We start from the raw sequence: 19,645 nt of genomic DNA, 5'->3' as shown, positions 1-19,645 counted from the left end.
GTAAAATGACGCTCAAGACCCCTTGTCCCCCACCCGTGTCCAGAACAATCCCACCTCTTGGTGGGTGGACACGGGATTAACCACTTAGTCTTTTGAGCCAATTAATAATATTGATAGGTGGACACTAATCCAGACACTTGACAATTAATCCAATTAATGATGTTTATTTACTGATATTCTAATAAGCAATGATGACGTAAAATGTCTCTTAAAAGGACCTGCGTGTCCGCTTTTTAATCACTTGCCAATAAATTTTCTCGAAGTTATTTTAACCTGAACCTTGTGTGTCAGACTTAATTACTTCAGCGTATATACGCAATTTATTTTATTGATTTGGACAGGAACAGATAGACATTTAAACATTTTGGTTTACTGCTAAAAAGTACCATAACATATATATATATATATATATATATCTATATCTATATCTATCTATTTTCATCAACTTGAAAATAAAAAATGGTAAATTCTATCCATTGCCAAATACTTTTATCTACCTTAATAGGAATGTTTATTAGCCATAAAAACTATAGCTTCAAGTTCGAAAGACAACATCAGTTTCTGATGATATTTGGTCTGACAGAATAACTCGTCCTAGAGTGCGTAATGTGAGCTAGAAATAAACTGGAATACAACAATGCTAGAGGCACCCTGCTAGGTAACGTGCTGCTTACACATCAGAACTGGAAGCCGATTTATTACCACACTGCAGTAATAGTTTCAGTATATAAACCAAGAACACAAACAGAACATCTATAGTATTGGTGATACACACTCATACATAAAAACCAAGTCTAATACAACCATGCTGAAGTTATGCTAAAGAAAAAACAGGACAAAGCAAAAAAAAAAAAAAAAAATAAGGTACCTCCAGATCCCAATTGCTTGTAGAACCTATATTCCAAATGTAGCTGTGGTGCTCTGGATTTCATTGGTTCCTGTACCAGAACAGATAAAACAGTGTTTATTATGGAACATTCATGAAAGCTGTACAATTATCTTAAACAGGAGAGACCATAAGAATAAATACAGCAGCAGTGTAAGTACAATTAGGATGGTTTTCCAGCCACTAAAGGTGGATTTAATTCTGCAATGGTTTATACTGCGGAGTTAAAAAAGACAGGGCCACTGCACACAGAGCACTCAATTGAGATTAATTTATCTGGATGACTATAGTGTTCTTTTAAATCTGGCAGAAAATCAAGGAAGCTGCAGTTCTACAACAAGCTGCAGCCTTAGTGGACATTATGGACATCATAGACCACTTCAGCTCATTGAAGTGGTCAAGGTATAGTGTCCCTATTGCACTTCGTGCTGCAATGTTAAACATTACAGTTCCAAAAAAACTGCAATGTTTACATTGCAGCACTAAGTTTGTCTCTAGTGGCTGTCTACCAGACAGCCACTGGAGGTGCTTCCTGGCTGTTAACAAACTTTTGGTCTGGTAACGTACTGTGGTCGTACTCACGCTCTGCATCAGGACATCCAGCGTCCGCTAATTTTTGATTCAATGCTTTCCTATGGGAGGGTCTATTGCGGCGCATTAGCGCCCCCTCGTCTGAGGAAGAGCCGCGAGCCAGCACCTTGGCACCGGCACAGGGATCAGGTAAGTGAAAGGGTTTATAACCAATTATTTACCACAGCGGGGAATGGGGGGTTGAGGCCAAGGGAGCTATAGTGCCAGGAATACAGATTTGTATTCCTGGCACTATAGTATGCCTTTAATGCTCTAAGACAATATACATATTTTTACATTAGCCAACAATGTAAAATTTAGCCCTGGCGAGCAGTGATGTGTTATTCCCACGAGGTTAACAAGGCATTTGCCTTAGACAACACTTTCAGGCGGGGGTGGCAAAAAACACCACACCCCCAAGCGCTCTGGCAGATGCCTTGTTAGCTTATTTCATAAGGGGCCCAAGAACTGGCCACCTCAGGGCGTTCAGATGCTCCTGCTCAGCAAACTCACACCCTGCAGTGATGCCGGGAGTCAGAAAAGGACGTCACTACGGCTGCCGGCATCATTGGGCAGCATGGGGATTACAGCTCCCTCGCCGCCTGCACTGTGGCAATGCCTGCCCACCTGCTCGTCCAACACCACTGAACCCCAAAGGCAGGGAAACTGGTGGATTTAAATTAAATGAAAAAAAAAAAAATATATATATATATATATATATATATATATATATATAATTTGTAAGTGTGTGAGCATGAGTGTGTCTAAGTGAGTGAATGTGCGCGTGTCTGTCAGTGAATGTCTGTGAGTATCTGTTAGTGAGTGTGTCTGCCAGTGTATGTATGTGTATCGGAGACTGTGTGCCTGTCAGTGTGTGTCTGTCTGTCAAACTGCGTATTTCTCTTAAACAGGTGGGGGGAAATTTAGAGTGGTGGGGTGCCAGAGTTCCGACAAGACTAAGGCAGCACAAATCCAAAACACACTACTGCTTGCCAGTAGAAATACACCCCTGGCCAATATGAATCTACTATTCCAACTTGCAGTGACGACTTACAAGGACTAGCTAGTATTATAGGACTGGAAATTTAATACATTTAAAATTTAGTAAAGTTAGTATGCTAAAGAAAACTGATTTAATTATTTTTTATTTTTTTTAAATAGGCAAATTTGCTCATTTAGGCACAATAGGGACATGCCTTTCACATAAAAACGATTTTGGGGGGTCAGCAACCTCAAGTCCACAGGTCACATCCAGCCTGACCCCTGCACTACGACGGCTTGGCAGTAAATTGTTGCAAATTATGGAATATGACCAACTGTTTGTCCCCTGCACTAGAAAGCAGAGTTCAACACACCGCTCCCGGCAGCTCACAATGTAGTAGTGCATGACGTCACCACAGAGCAGGCAGCGAGGGAGCTGTGTAGAACTAATGCAAGCTACTCCTCATGGTTCCCTTGCATCACCAGACACCAGGGATGAGTCCCTTTAAGAAAGTGATCGCTCCTAACTCATGATGTCCATTGAAAGTCTCCTTACATCATTTCAGTGTGTGCATACCCATCCATGATTGCGCCCGTATGCGAATGGTCGTGTCCAAACAAGTGCGCATGTGTGTGGGGTATGCTGACCAATGATCTAATATGTGCAAGTCAATGAGGACATTGTCCGGCTCCTTCCACACACCACTGACTACTCACAAAAATTATCAGAACTGTACCTGTCACAGTTTAGGACTGCAAGGATATCGCTTGGAGGTGCAGGATGCTTATCTACCCTGGCAGGCCAAGAACTGCATCTGAAGGCATGGTTGCAGCCAACAGATGTACAAGGTGGGCGACAGCTTGTATCTACAATGAGAAGTACAGGTATACAGATGTACTTTAATGAGTGGCAGAGCAGCTGCTCTGGTCTACAACTCTAAAAATGTTTATAGAAAATTGTAGAACAGAAGTAACCTGTTTGTGTGTGAAAGGTACCTACATCTGAGACACCCATCAGTCTTGGAATAGGTAAGTGAGCACAAGACAAGTGAATCCAAATCCTAAATATGCATAAGGAGTAGAGGTGGTTTTATTCATAGACTGGACTTTTGGGTTACTACTTCCTGCCCTACGAACTCTGTATATTCAGGTGCAGAGATAAACAGGTATTTGTTTCATTAAATCACAGAATATATACACATCATTAATACAAGAAAAAGAAAAAAAGCAGGGGGCGCGGCCGATTGGACGATTGCTCTTGCAGCTCCTGCCATACAACCGAATCAAGCGGAATTCCGCCACAAAAAATGGGACCCAAGCTACATAAAAAAGCCACCTGGCGAAAGGTGACATTGAGGTGCATACGATGATACCACACAAGCGACGGTTCAAGCACTTCTCACTTGACCCTCTTGTGCGGCCTACATGCATGGTCGACACACGGGAGACAGCCGCTCCCCCGCCGACACCTATGGCCGGAAATCTGACACAAGGCCCACTTCCCACCTTCCCCCTAACACCTCTGGACCGTTGGGGGTCATTCCAGTCCACCCTAAGGAGACCCCTCAAAATGTAACGAGAGCGTGGCAATGTCGCAGGGGGTTCGAAGTAAGCATAGGCACTATTATTAAGATGGCGGAAGCTGCGTGCTCCCTAGGTCCTAGATGTGAGAGGTTTGAGGTGGAGCTCTGAACGGATAGCACCTTTTAAGCGTTTTGGGAGAAGTTGGACGCACTCATATACCCCACAGCCTCGGAGGACAAGCCTGAAGCCACATCACAAAATTCCCCTCACAAGGCTGACAGGAAGTCCGCTACATCCGCGCCAACACATGCCCGCCCGAAAGGACAGAGTCAGCGGGAGTCCAACATGTAGTTAGCAAATAAGGGTCTCTCGATAGGCAGAAAATACATGGAATCTGTTCCCTGGAACCTGCACCTGTGCTGGCATACATGAGTCCACTTTACCTCCAGCCTGGAAAGGAGTGTCCGTCTCCAAGCGGACTGGCTCACCCAAGCAGACCATCGGTACAAGACTGTGCCTTGCCCATACAAGGCATGGGCTGAATGGCAACAAAGGATAATCTCACTTTGGCATGGTGCTTTGGCATTAGCATGGTACTTCACAGACACCAACTGGACATTTGCATTAAATATACGCAGCTCCCTCCTTTTCAAGCACAGTCTGTCAGGCAAGATTATTAGTTACCTGTATCGCCTACATTGCCCTGCATCATTCCTAAACAACAAAAAAGATATAACCTTCGCGAGGCCTCCTGGGAATTTAACCTTAGGGTGTACCGGCTTTAGGGGCGCAAGATTCCAGTGACTGGCAGGAGGGATGCTATCCCTCCTACCAGGCCACATTATGGACCCTCCCCCCCCCCCCCCCCGACGTGCAGCTGTGGTAGAATCAGAGGCGGCGAGGGAGCTTTTATCTCCCTGCTCTCCTCCCTCGCATGCAGATTGCTGATGCCGTGGGAGCCGGAATATGACGTTATATACCGACTCCCGGCATCAGTAGACAGCCCGCGAGGGAGCAGAGCAGGGAGATCAGTGCTCCCTCGCTGCCTCTGATTCTGCCACAGCCATACGCCTCCCATCAGCCCCACTGGACTCCAAGGTCAGATCCACGCCAGCTCTCCAGGTAGTGAGGCTGGGTGGAAAACTTGTAATTATAAAGATATTAATAATTAGTGAGTGTACGTGGGCATGAGTGTGCATGCGAGTGTGCGCATGAGAGTGCGTGTTTGTGAGTGTCTGTCAAATCAGTAAGAGTATGTTTGTCATTGAGTCTCTGTGTGACTTTCAGGGTGTCTGCCAGTGTGTGTGTCTGTCAATGAACGAAGGTGTCTCAGATCAGCGAGTCTGTGTTTCTCATTGAGTGTGTGTGTGACTGTCAGTGTGTATCTGCCAGTGTAAGTCTGTTGTGGAATGCGTGTGTCTCAAATCTGTGAGCCTGTGTCGGTCAATGACGTCTGTGTGTTTTGTCATTGAGTGTGTGTGACTGTCAGTGTGTATACACCACTGAGTGTAGCGTGGCGGAGAGCGGTAAAGGAGCTTCTGTTTCCTCACAGAGAGCACTTCCTGTCAGTCCGGCCGGCTACAGAAAATTTAAGCTCCTGTACAGGGATCCGCTCCGCTCGGCCACACTACAAGAGAGGTATAGAAGGCACACCAGGAAGGGGAGGGGACCACTCAAGAGGTGGGGAGTGCACCAAGCGACAGGGAGGGGAGGGGAGGGGAGAGAAACACTAAGGGACAGGGAAGGGAGGGGACAACTAAGAGGCGGGGAGGAGAGGGATTTGAAATAAACACACAGCGGGGCTTAAGAAGGTAAAAGACACACAGAGGGGCTGGGGGGACAGATCAGCTGGGGTGAAAGACACACACACAAAGAAGCTGGGAAGAGCAAAACACACAAAAAGGCTGGGAGAGAAGGAGTCACACAAAGGGGCTGGGAGGAGTAAGGCTGTAACAGTGATACAAAGAGGGGAGATAAGAGACACACATGGGGGGGTTGTAAGAGATACACAAGGGAGTTGTAAGACACACAATGTGGAAAAAACAGGCGATAAGACACACTAACGGGGGTAAGACATTTAAAAGAGGGGATAAGAAACACAAAAGGGAGGTTAAGAGGCACACAGGTAAATGCATCTTCACCTATGTACCCAAAAATCCTTGCACTGGCCCTAACTTATCTAATCGTATGACTTGGCCTGATTTAAAACATCATGTAATGCTGCCAGTGAAGTCTGATATTAAAGGACCACTATAGTCATCCAGATCTCTTCAGCTAAATTAAGTGGTTTGGGTGCCAGGTCCCCCAGGTATTAACCGTGCATCTGTAAACATAGCAGTTAAAGGGAATCTCCAGTGCCAGGAAAACAATCAGTTTTCCTGGCACTGCAGGATTCCTCTCCCTCCCACCCCCCAATCTCCAATCCCCAGTTGCTGAAGGGGTGAAAACCCCTTCAGTGACTTACCTGAGGCAACGACATGACCCACGTCGCTGCCTGCTCCTCCCCCGCCGCTCCACCTTCTGCCTACGTCGGCTGGTGGGCGAGACTGATCCCGCCCACCGGCCGAGGAGACCTAATGCTCATGCGCATTAGCGCACCCCCATAGGAAAGCATTGAAAACGATTTTCAATGCTTTCCTATGGGGAATTGAGCGACGCTGGAGGTCCTCACACAGCGTGAGAACGTCCAGCGACGCTCTAGCACAGCAAACCTGTTGTACGTTAAGGACCACAGCTGTCTTAACACTTTTGTGGTTTTTGTGTTTGGCTATAATTTTCCCCTCTCTCATTTACTGTTCCCATACAAATTATATATATATATATATATATTCAGGACAAGAAGGGCTTTCTTTACATACCATTATTTGTATCATGTCATATAATTTACTTTACATTTTTTTTTTTTTAATTTTACTTGAAAAATCTTTTACTTATCTAGAAATCCTAATGAAGAAAAAAAATGCAAAATAGATTCAAAATGTTGTCCTGAATTTAAAAAAAAACTGTGTTTACATGCTTTTTGCAAGTAATATTGCTATAAGTACAAGTAGGGCATTGCTGTTTCAAAATATATATTTTTAAAATGTATCAATAGTGACATTGTAACATTGTTGTCTGACATAAATCTCTGAATCACCACCCCTCACATGTACATATTTTTTTAAAGTAGACAACCCAGGGTATTCAAGGTATGTCCAGTCTTTTTTAGTAGCCACTGGCAAAAGTTGGCATTTATATTTGTCTCTGTTAAAAATGCAAAAAACTATTATGAACGCTAACTTTAGCCAGTGTGTGTGACTAAGTGGCTACTAAAAAAGACTAAACATACTCCATTTGCAATACCTTGGGTTCTCTTCTATTGCAAATGGTATAACATCATGGGGGTAATTCTCATTCCTGACTACCATGCACTCTCAAAGGCAACATAACCAATCTGGCAAATTACAATGTAAAATAATTCGACCTTTATATTTGACCTTGTAACTTTCAAAAACCACTATAAAACCATGGGGGGTACGGTTATACTCGGGAGACTTCGCTGAATAGAAATATTCAAAACAGTAAAACGTATCACAACAATGATGATGATATCAGTGAAAATGCAGGTTGTGTGTGAAAAATGCAAAAAACTTCACTTTCACTGACAATATCATCGCTGTTATGTTTTACGGTTTTGAAACCAGGCACCTATTGCGGCCATGTGACCGCTCTGTTAGAGCGATCACATGGCCGCGAGGGCCTAATTTGCCAAGGGGGGACTGTCTGGGCTGTCAGGCAGTCCTCCCCAGACCGGGAGGAACGCCGCGATCGCGTAAGTAACTATTACCGTTATGACGGTTCAGGACCGCCATCGGTCCTCAAGGGGTTGCAGGAACACTATAGTCATCTAAACAACTTTAGCTTAATTAAGCAGTTTTTGTGTGTAGATCGTGCTTCTTTAGTTTCACTGCTCAATTCTCTGTAATTTAGGAGTTAAATCACTTTGTTTCTGTTTATGTAGCCGTTGTCACACCTCCCCTGGCTCTGATTGACACAGCCTGCGTGAAAAAAAACTGGTTTCACTTTCAATCATATGTAATTTACATTAAACAAATGTATCTCTTTCTCTGTAAATTTAACTTTATTAAACATACAAGAGGCTCTTGCAGGGTCTAGCAAGCTATTAACATAGCACGGGATAATAAAATCTAAATTAAACAGAACTTGCAATAAAGGAAGGATAAACTGTAGATGTAGATGACTATTTACAGGAAGTGTTTAGGAAGGCTATGCAAGTCACATGCAGGGAGGTATGACTAGGGTTCATAAACAAAGTGATATAACTCCTAAATGACAGAATTGAGCAGTGAGACAGCAGGGGCATGATCTATACATCAAAACTGCTTGATTAAGCTAAAGTTGTTTTGGTGACTATATAGTCCCTTTAATATGCCTATATCTGCTGTTTTGGCACTGTAGACATTTGTGTTCCTTATGCACATTAAAAATAACGAATTATATATAATTTTTTTTTAAAAGCATTGAAACATTGCTCAAATCACAGAAGCAGGCATGGTTGTAGCAATATGTATATGCAGAGTTTCAGTTTGGAACATTGAACATACAGAGTAATCTGTACTTTTGCTCCAGGGACTAGTAATACCACCGGCACACATGGCTTCAGCACCATCTCCAGCCTGGAACATATATTGAAGCATATTTCACATTTAGTCATCCGGACGCACAGTGCACTTAGCAACAGACGTGATCATATTCTCCCTTGAAGGCAAAAGGGATCACCTTGTTGTTTAACACCTGTACAAGGCATATGTGTATTATAATGCTTCAATTCTCTTGTAAAACCAGGCAATATCTGCTTTTAACTTCACACACAGAGCTGGTAGTAGAGTAGGATAGAGGAGACTAGAAGTAGTAGAATCATTTTCAACAGTAACCAAGCTATGCTAGTGTCAATTCTGTATGGCCAAATAAATACCCCACCAAGCACCAATCTGATTATTGTTTGAATCTGTGTAATTATTTTAATTTTATTTTACTTATTTATTTTTGAAGGAACACTATAGTGTATTCCAGAGGCAATATTGTTCTCTTCCTCCACTTCTATTGGAGGTTAGCTGTGAGAACTAAGTTTGACTCACAGAAGCACTTTTAGTTGTTTTTAGGAAGACAGCAACTGCAGGTGTGTTTAACCCTGAAACAAAACATTGAAATATCTACTAAACAGTAATGTTTTCGATTGCAGGGTTAAAACTAAAGAACCTTCATTGAGATGAAGTGGACTAGGTGCATTAAGTGGTCCTTTAAGCTAAAATCGCTAGCTGAAACTTTACACCACAAATGCTTTAGGAGTTTGCATTTCTACAGCTCATTAAGATAAAACCATGTGGGGCAAACAAACTCTGGAACAATAAAAATAAGATTTAGTCCTGACATCTATTTAATAAATACATGTAATAATACATAGTTTTCCTACTTTCCAACCCGATGTTGACAAAATAATTTGTAACCAATATCGCCATAAATAATTTCCAAGAAATAAAAAAGGAAAATATGCACTTCAAGTTTTTCATTGATATATACCCATCGTTCTGAAAAACTCATGTACACTGGAATTTTAATGAAAGTCCATCAACAGCAGGAAGTACATCTTCGTAACTATCCTCCAACCCAAACCCTGGTCTCATTATAAAAATTTAAGTTTCACCTTGGTAAATCTTAGCAAAAAAAAAAAACATATGCAGAGACGCCACAAATAAAAGTGGCCATTTTAAATACGTCAGTGCTCAGTCACAAAAATTAAACAGGCAAAACATGCAGAAAAAAACATTTCTAAAGAATCCACCAGTCTCCTTTTTCCAGATTGTGAAGAATAGAAAGATATAACTAGACACTGTTAACATAAGAATGTAAAAACAAAAAGGTAAACTTACCAGTTTAATTGCCACATATTCATTTGTGTACAGATTTTTCCCTTGGAAAAAAAAAACAAAAAAAAAAAACAAGAATGTAAGATCATGCCAGAACTAGTTTAAAACCAAAGTATTCAGTAGCAAGGATGCAATGTGCCAGAATGCAAAGTAGACATTAAGCATTAATAATACCTCAAATAAAGCCCTTTTACTTCGATATTTGACAAAAAGATGCACAGTGACATAGTAACAGTTGGCCTTCTTGTAAAACAATGTTAACATGCATGGATATTTCCAATAGCCACATTAATTACCTGACCTTTTAGAAATATGGCATTAAATAAGTGCCAGTTTCTATATCAACAAGCTGCACCAAAGAGTGTTTTAGTTTGATTTAAACTGTGCAATTATCACTTGCACGTGGCCTTACTTTTGATATCTGTGGAGCCAAAAGAAACATGCAAACCTAGAAAAATAAATACACATTTATCTAAATGTTACATATAGACAACCCACAAACAACATATTTGATGCCAAGGTTAGCCTTAACCAGCTGTAGTAGAACACACACACCTTTCACTAGTATGTTATTGACCAGATATTATAATATGGAGATGCTGCAGTATGTGAGAAAGGTTTAATTGCTTTTTTTGTGTGTAATCTACTCTACTAAATTCATAATATATGCATTTTGTTCAAGTCCTGTTTTTGTGCATTGCTTATGTCTCATGTTCACATAAGCACTGTCTGTTATTTTTAATTAAAATATATATATATACACATACATACATACTCACATATATACACACGTTTAGGGGGCGGGGCCTGACTGCAATGCCTGCAAGACGTGTCTTGCATGAGCTCCAGGCAATTTCTCGGAAACCAAAATTTTTTGGGTAATTTTCAGAACCATTAACACCCTACATCGACTCTTAAGCTGCTCTACCCTGGGTCAAGCAAAAACTAGCTCTCTTGGCGAAGGCTCTGAATACTCCGCAGCCTGGTGTGCCCCGAGGCAGGGAGAGGCGGACGATCACCACCCCAGAGTGACCAGAGCTGATCTAAGCACTGGTTAGTGCCCTGCCTCCCTCCTCCCCCCCTCCCCCCTTTGGACCGGTGGGAGCAATCCCGGTCTACACCTCGAAGGCTCTTCCGTTTTAGAGACCTAGATGTGCTGATGCGGATACCATAAAATGGCAGATGCTGCGTGCTACTCTGACCCCAATCATGCAGAGATGAATGTGCTGGACAGGCTGAATGAGATCTTTGACCTGCTCTGGGAGAAACTAGCCACCCGCACGCTCATTAAACCTGTTCCCCCTTGTTGCCCAGCCAACTCGGGACACATCGCCTTGAAAGAAGCAGAAGTTTGGGATAGTGCACAGACGTGCGATCCGGTGGCAGCGGGGACACCTGGCCAGAAGCAAGAAAGTCAGGCGCAACTTACCCTCAAGCCTGCAAACGTGGACAGACTGCCTCTCCTTACATTGTGGATGGCTGCAGCAGCAGTACTGTGAACCTGAAACCTCCGACTGGAGGGTGTTCCTGACGCCAACTGAGCTGGCATACGTGGAGATGCATTCACCAACGCCGGCCTCTAATTTCCCCAGAGGGGTATAGGATGAGCTAGGGACTGTGACTCTTGCTGGCACTCACTCTTTCCTGCTTTCATGACTGTTTAGATGCATTAATGTTATATCGATATATCAACTATAGCTAATTATTTTAGACCACACTATCCTTTGGAAACACACTTGCTAGTGATGGGGACCTTTGGGGTGTAACAAGCTACAGTTTAAATACTAGCATGTTTAAAGCACTATGTCTAGCTGGGCAACTACTCCTTAGAATCACTTTAGTTTCATATGCTTGGATTAAAAACAATAGCAAGACCATGAACAGCCTTTACCATGCTTCTAACTAGTCATAACTGACCTAGCATGTTTTATTTTGATTTATCTACTTAAAAATGTGATGTTTTCTTACATGCCACACACTTATGTTATGCTTTCTACAACACTTGCTACTGCTGTTGGGACATTGCAAGTCTGTTTGTTATGTCTATACATGCACATAAAAGTTTAGTAGTAACATGGGATGGTGTAGGATTTGGGGATTACTTTTCAGTAACTTTTTGCCCAGATAAAAGGTTGATTTAATAAATCCAGATGCTATTTCTGCTGCTCAATACTCTATATACTCACACTCTCCACAGCTTGGCAAGTAGAGCTGCAGGAGACATACTACCTATCTGATAATTTATTCTTATTTATAAAGTGACAACATATTTCACACAGTTGACCTATAGAGCTTTCGAGTAGAGGTTACTGCATAGATCCAAGTATTAAATGTCTTCACAGCTTTGACATATTGAGTGATTTCTGTAGGTAGCAGGGATATGGTTGTCATCCAGGGAGCAAAAGGGATTTATTGAAGTTCTATAGATTTTAAACAGTCATTTAATACAGCAATAACAGCTAAAACACTTGGTAATTAAAAATGGTAAGCATAACAAGAAAAATGCTCTGACAGGAAAACAAAGTAACATTGCTCCTGAGAGAGCAGCAGTGAGCAGTAGCACGAAGCAGCATTGCAAAACAGATACTCGACCTTGCTGAAAATATGGAGGTCATGCAGAGACACTGAAATCACGGCCCTTCATTGACACATCTGATTGCCTGGGGATACAATTTGGATTGGGAGATCGTCTACATATTAATATAGCACAGTAAGCACAAAGGGACAGAAAGCAAATGCATGGCACTTGGGAAAGAAAACTACCCCACAAACACAAACCATTTTAAAAGGCATACTTTGAACCTTAGTGTGGAATAACTTTTTCGCTAGTTGTACCAAGTGTAGTGGTAATAAGCTTTCCCTCCCCCCACCCCTTTTTTTTTACTTTTTAAAACCATTTTACTTTTAAAACTTTTTCTTTCATTTTAACTCTAACTAGTCAGAGTAAATCCCCCAATTTCCCCCACCCCAGCTAAATAAATAAAAAATATTTAAATAACTAAATAAATTCAACCCAAGGGTTAAAAAAATAACAGTCAGTGATCACATGGCAGGCAAAGGGTTGCATTTTACTGGAAAGGGTTGAGGGAGAGTTGTAAATGTATCCATGGTTTTTTTTGGGGGGGGCGCAGGGACCGCGCGGCTGGCTGCTACTCTTCTGCCTTGGACACCGAGGCAGACTGCAGCAGCATTTAACCCATGATAGCTGCAATCACAGAGATCTGGGGTTAATCTTAGTAAATGACGGAGGGTGTTCCTATGAGAAGCATCTGCCTTCAACTGTAGATAAAAGTAAATGAAGCAGGAAACCCTCCAGGCTGGGGGGCAATAACAATGGAATTTAGAATATTAAAGTGACAAAAAAAAACAAAAAAAAAAAACCTGCAGGAACAAGGAACATGTACTTTAGGGCAGGGGTTCTCAACCCAGTCCTCAAGGACCCCCTACCAGTCCAGGATTTAGGGATTACCTAAGTGTGTCTGAGGTGTTTAGAAAAAGAAGATAAAAAAAGTTGTTGTTTTTTTCTTATTCTGAACACCTTGGACACACCCAGGTAATCCCTAAATCCTTTACTCGTAGGGGGGTCCTTGAGGACTGGGTTGAGAACCCCTGCTTTAGGGGATTAGTGAGTCCATAAAAAAAAAAGCCTGAGTTTATCATTGTAGGTGTTTTTTTTGCATTATATAGTTCATGCATTAAAAATTTGCAAAGAAAAATAATAAACATCTTTAGGATAGCTATGTGCTGATCTATTTTTATTTTACTTAATATTTATGCTGAACACCTAAGCATGCGTATGTGAGGGAATAAGGAACATTCACTTTCATAAATGTGTCCATTTTAAGGCCAATTATAGTAGTAATAACAACAACAACAACAGATATGTTTAAAAAGAGCTAGGTATAGATAAACGTCAATATTTTTATGGGTCACTTAAATCAATGTGAGGGAATTGGGTCACATGGTTTAATCTAATGTTCAAACTTAGAATAAATTAATGCACATTTTATTTAAGACCAAACTAGTTTAGCTTGTTAGATTGTCTGCCACACACACTTGTCAAACACAGTGCAAGCCAGTCTCATGGTATTTCCTATTCAATGCTCATCCTTCTGGCTTTTAACTGCAGCAATGGGTGACTAACACCAGGCATATTTTTCACACCCCAGCCAGCCGCCTCCTGGACCCCAGATAAAACCGATCCACTCTAGGTTTTCCACAGGTAGGGAGGCTCCGTGGAATAAAACTGAATTAAATCAAATAATTTGTGAGTGTGTGTTTGTTTAGGTGACCAGCCCCCCACCACCCTCCCAATCGAATAGGAATGTTTTTACGCCCCTTTTTTCCTATGCTGTGACGGTCACCCTGAGGCTGGTAATCAAGCTTGATGATCTCCACCAATCCAATGCTTTTCCACAGGAAAGCATTGAAAAAGCTATTGCCATGTGCATCACCAATCACAATCTCCTCATTGCTGCAGTTAAAGCGGCACTGTCATGGCAGAATCCGTTTTTTTTTTTTTTTTCTAACCCCCCCCCCCCTCCCGACTCCACTACATCTAATTGACCCCCTAGTTACCCTCAAATGCCCCTAAGCCCCCCATATTACCTAGTTTTTAAACTTTATTTTCTGCCCCAACCCAAGTCCTGGGCGCCACCATCTTTGTGTGGGTAGATGAAGGCCCTGTGGAAAATGTCATCTGCCCACATTAGATAGCGCTGAGAGACTCCCACGTATGCCCAGTTAAGCACTTGGGCATGCGAACAGGAATTTCATCCATTCATTTGTCAGAACGACGAATGAATGAATAGAAATGTCAGACGAGCAAACAAACACTGAATATCGGTGTTCGTTCAGTTTATTACAAGGAGGGAGCTACCGGCGTGCAGCTCCCTCTGTGTAAAATGTAAAAAAAGAAGCGACAGGGAACAGTGCTCACCGACACTTTCTAAGCCACCCTCCTCCCTCACTCTATGGGTCAATATGACCCCCATAATAGCAAAAGGGAGATTTTGTTTGCATGTTTACTAAACAGTGAGCATTCACTGTTGGGGGAAAAAAAAAAAAAAACTATTGTCCTCCCCCCCCAACCCCCACCACTGAGTGCCGGGTGTGAGCCTTATAAACAATGAAGGGGGAGACCTATTGTCCTCCCCCCGGTTCCCACCCCTGAGCGGCGGTTGGGGCCCTAAATGAACAAAGCCCCTAGTCACAACCCCCACCAAAAAAAAAAATTATTAAACCCCTACATACCCCCCTCACCCTAAAAATAGTGAAGGGGGAATAAAATAACTAAGTATCCTTATAAGCTGTCTTTCCCAATGATGCAAAGCGGTATACATATTAGCCTCGTCCAATACATGTCTTAACCTTGCTTGCTAAACTTTAACTTAATGGTGTTTGATAGCTCGTTATCCTTTTGTTATGTATAAAAAAAAAAAATGTGCTGTCTCAACTGCCACACTTGAAATGTTTTCAAAAAATGCCTGCAGATGCTATTGTGGCTTTGCACGCTTGTTGTCACTTTTCGCACAAATAAAATAAAGAATTAAAAAAATAAAATAAAAAAGTATCTGTTAAAAAAAAAAAAAACTCACCATTTTCTTTTTTCTAAAATCTTAATTTTTCAGCCCCAAAAAAGGCCAAATAAAAACCATAATACCCGTCGAACTTGTAAGAAATAAAATAAAAATCTGAGCGCAAAAAAAAAAAAAGAAAAGAAAAATCCCGATGCTAAAATATTTATCTTTACCCATGGCGGGTGCAGCGCCCTGCAATTAAGCTCAGAGTGCTCTGATTGGTTGATTTAAGCCAACCAGTCAGTGCTCTGATGGGTAAATGAAAAGACTGACCGGTAAGTCTCTACATTTACCTGTCACAGCACTCTGGTTGGCTTGGAATTCAACAAATTCCGAAGAACTTTCCCACGCTGTGTAAAATTAAACGGAGCACTCTGATTGGTTGAATTCCAAGCCACGCTGGTTGAAATCCAAGCCACTCTGATTGGTTGAATTACAACCAGTGTGTTCTGAGTCAAATTGCAGGGCGTGGGAAGGCTTTATAAGTCTTCCCCCGCCCTGCGGAGCCAAGTCTGCGCCGTGCCCTTCATGGGTGAAGATAGATTAATTTTTTAGCTTCGGGTTTTTTTTTTTTTCTTTTTGTTTTGGGCGCTCGGGTGTTTTATTTCATTTTTACAAGTTTGACAGGTATTATGATTTTTATTTGGCCTTTTTTGTGGCTGAGAAATTAAGATTTTAGAAAAAAAAGAATACATCAAATGGTTAGTTTAATATTTTTTTTTTTTTTTTAACAGGTACTTAGTTCTTTTATTCCCCCCCTCAATATTTTTAGGGTGAGGGGGGAGGTAGGGGATTATTAATTTTTGCTTTGGGACCCCCAGTCACCTTAGGGGGATACATTTTTATTAGGGCCCCCACCCGCCGCTCAGGGGTGTGGGGAAGACATTAGGTTCCCCCCCCCATTGTAATTTATGGCCCCCACCTGCCGCTGAGGGGTGGGGACCGGGTGGATAGGACAATAGGTAGTCGTCCCCCTCATTCTCAATTACGGCCCCCACCCGCCGCTCAGGGGTGGAGTCCAGGGGGAAGAGGACAAAAGTTGTCCGTCCCCCCAACACTCATTTAGAGCCTCCACCCGCCGCTGTTTACTAGACATGCCCCTACTCGCGCTATAGCGAGTAGGGGTAGAGTAGGGGTAGCATTTACCAATACTAAATAATCTTTACTTGGTATTAGTAAATTTGGCTGAAAGAGCAATTTAGGTCTTTCAGCCTTTTGGTAGATAGCTCCCTAATACCGTGGGAATTAAGGAGCTATCTACTAAGCGGCTGCAAGATGGCCGCGGCACGAATCAGATCGGAGTTTCATTCATAAGGATGAAATTCCGATACAAACAAAGTCCCGAATATGTTAGGACGCAATATGCCAGTTTTGCGGGCATTCTGTCTAAGTGACAGGACGTTCGGGAAAAGTGAAAGGAAGCATCACAGGAACAGGGAGAAAAGCTAAGAATTGTGGGAAAATTTCTCTGACCACCGGAAATGAAGCACACTTTGCTCCTCCGCGGGTCAGAGATGGTCAGGCGTAGGAAACCTCCATAAGACAAATAGTCCCTACTTTGTCTTATGATTTAAAAAAAAAAAAAAAAAAAACTAGCGCCGACAGGAAGAAACGAAGAACAGATCCTGAGAGAGGGAGAGAAGAGGAATCGATTAAAGGACCACTATAGGCACCCAGACCACTTCAGCTTAATGAAGTGGTCTGGGTGCCTGGTCCATCTAGGATTAACCCTTTTTTCTGTTTATATTTGGGTTAATCCAGCCTCTAGTGGCTGTCTCATTGACAGCCGCTAGAGGCGCTTGCGTGCTTCTCACTGTGAAAATCACAGTGAGAAGACGCCAGTGTCCATAGGAAAGCATTGTAAATGCTTTCCTATGAGACTTGCTGAATACTCTTGCCGCGCATGCGCATTCAGCCGAAGAGAAGGCGGAGAGGAGGAGGAGAGCAGGAGGAGAGCTCTCCGCCCGGCGCTGGAAAAAGAGGTAAGTTTAACCCCTTCCTCTCCATCCAGCCCGGCGGGAGGGGGACCGGGAGGGTGGGGGCACCCTCAGGGCACTAAAGTGCCAGGGAAAAAAAGAGTATGTTATCCTGGCACTATAGTGATCCTTTAAAGAAAGGTAAGTTTGGCATGACAGTCTGGCTTTAAATATGGACATGAGTGTCTAAAAGTGCTGATGGTCAGGTTGCCATGAAAACTGATAACTGAATTTAGTAGACACAAGGTGTAGAATGGGGTTTGGGAATCATAGAAGTCTAGTGGTTAACTTTCTTTTTAGTTTTCTTAGCATTACATACATGGATGGATGGTGTTAACTTGGCAATTTAGATAATAGTATTAATGAAAAAAATCTCAAATATTCCCAGTGACAGAAGGGCAGCTACTGCACACAATAAAATCACACATGGAACGGTCCTTTGGTAAAGAACTGTGTTAGAAGTAAAGTGTAATTTATGGTTGGGAATGGAGGTTTCTGATCAGATTTAATTAATGATTAAGGTTATGATCATGTCAGCAAAAAAGGTTTTGCATGCACACCATCAAAAACACAAGTATTTTAGTTTGTTATCACATAAAAACATAGAAACATAGAATGTGACGGCAGATAAGAACCATTCGGCCCATCTAGTCTGCCCAGTTTTCTAAATACTTGCATTAGTCCCTGGCCTTATCTTATAGTTAGGATAGCCTTATGCCTACCCCATGCATGCTTAAACTCCTTTCCTGTGTTAACCTTTACCACTTCAGCTGGAAGGCTATTCCATGTATCCACTACCCTCTCAGTAAAGTAATACTTCCTGATATTATTTTTAAACCTTTGTCCCTCTAATTTAAGACTATGCCCTCTTGTTGTGGTAGTTTTTCTTCTTTTAAATATGGTCTCCTCCTTTACTGTGTTGATTCCCTTTATGTATTTAAATGTTTCTATCATATCCCCCCTGTCTCGTCTTTCCTCCAAGCTATACATGTTAAGATCCTTTAACCTTTCCTGGTAAGTTTTATCCTGTAATCCATGAACCAGTTTAGAAGCCCTTCTCTGAACTCTCTCTAAGGTATCAATATCCTTCTGAAGATATGGTCTCCAGTACTGTGTACAGTACTCCAAGTGATGTCTCACCAGTGTTCTGTACAATGGCATGAGCACTTCCCTCTTTCTACTGCTAATACCTCTCCCTATACAACCAAGCATTCTGCTAGCATTTCCTGCTGCTCTATTACATTGTCTGCCTACCTTTAAGTCATCAGAAATAATCACCCCTAAATCCCTTTCCTCAGATGTTGAGGTTAGGACTATCAAATATTCTGTACTCTGCCCTTGGGTTTTTACGTCCAAGATGCATTATCTTGCACTTATCCACATTAAATGTCAGTTGCCACAACTCTGACCATTTTTCTAGTTTACCTAAGTCATTAGCCATTTGGCTTATCCCTCCTGGAACATCAACCCTGTTACATATCTTAGTATCATCCGCAAAAAGACACACCTTACCATCAAGACCTTCTGCAATATCACGAATAAAAATATTAAAGAGAATGGGTCCAAGTACAGATCCCTGAGGTACCCCACTGGTGACAATCCCAAGCTTTGAATATACTCCATTGACTACAACCCTCTGTTGCCTGTCACTCAGCCACTGCCTTACCCATTCAACAATATTGGAATCCAAACTCAAAGATTGTAGTTTATTGATAAGCCTTCTATGTGCAACAGTGTCAAAAGCCTTACTGAAATCTAAGTAAGCAATGTCTACTGCACCACCCTGATCTATAATTTTAGTTACCCAATCAAAAAAATCAATAAGATTAGTTTGGCATGATCTCCCTGAAGTAAACCCATGTTGTCTCTGATCTTGAAATCCATGTGTTTTTAGATGTTCAACAATCCTATCCTTTAACATGGTTTCCATCACTTTCCCCACTACTGAAGTAAGGCTTACTGGCCTATAGTTGCCCGACTCCTCCCCATTACCTTTCTTGTGAATGGGCACAACATTCGCTAACTTCCAATCTTCTGGAAATACTCCTGTTATCAATGATTGGTTAAATAAATCTGTTAATGGTTTTGCAAGTACACCACTAAGCTCTTTTAATAGCTTTGGGTGTATTCCATCAGGTCCCATTGACTTATTTGTCTTTACTTTTGACAGTTGAAATAGAACCTCTTCCTCTGTAAACTCAC

At 42.0% G+C, this 19,645-nt stretch overlaps 1 protein-coding gene across 4 annotated transcripts in view; it reads right to left on the bottom strand.

The window, feature by feature from the left end:
* Nucleotides 1-19,645, bottom strand: part of CSNK1G3 (casein kinase 1 gamma 3) — a 118,217-nt gene that overhangs the window by 82,320 nt on the left and 16,252 nt on the right. For all 4 annotated transcript variants that reach the window (XM_063454134.1, XM_063454131.1, XM_063454132.1 and 1 more), the window contains 2 exons: nt 9,892-9,932; nt 869-938 (listed from right to left, as the gene is read on the bottom strand). In XM_063454134.1, the coding sequence (XP_063310204.1) occupies nt 869-938; nt 9,892-9,932 (111 nt within the window). The remainder of the gene's footprint in view (nt 1-868; nt 939-9,891; nt 9,933-19,645) is intronic.

The sequence above is a fragment of the Pelobates fuscus genome, chromosome 5 (genome assembly GCF_036172605.1).
Source record: "Pelobates fuscus isolate aPelFus1 chromosome 5, aPelFus1.pri, whole genome shotgun sequence".
In the NCBI taxonomy this organism is placed as follows: Eukaryota; Metazoa; Chordata; class Amphibia; order Anura; family Pelobatidae; genus Pelobates; species Pelobates fuscus.
Note: the sequence above shows the minus strand (reverse complement) of the source record. Positions and strands in the feature narration are given on the sequence as shown.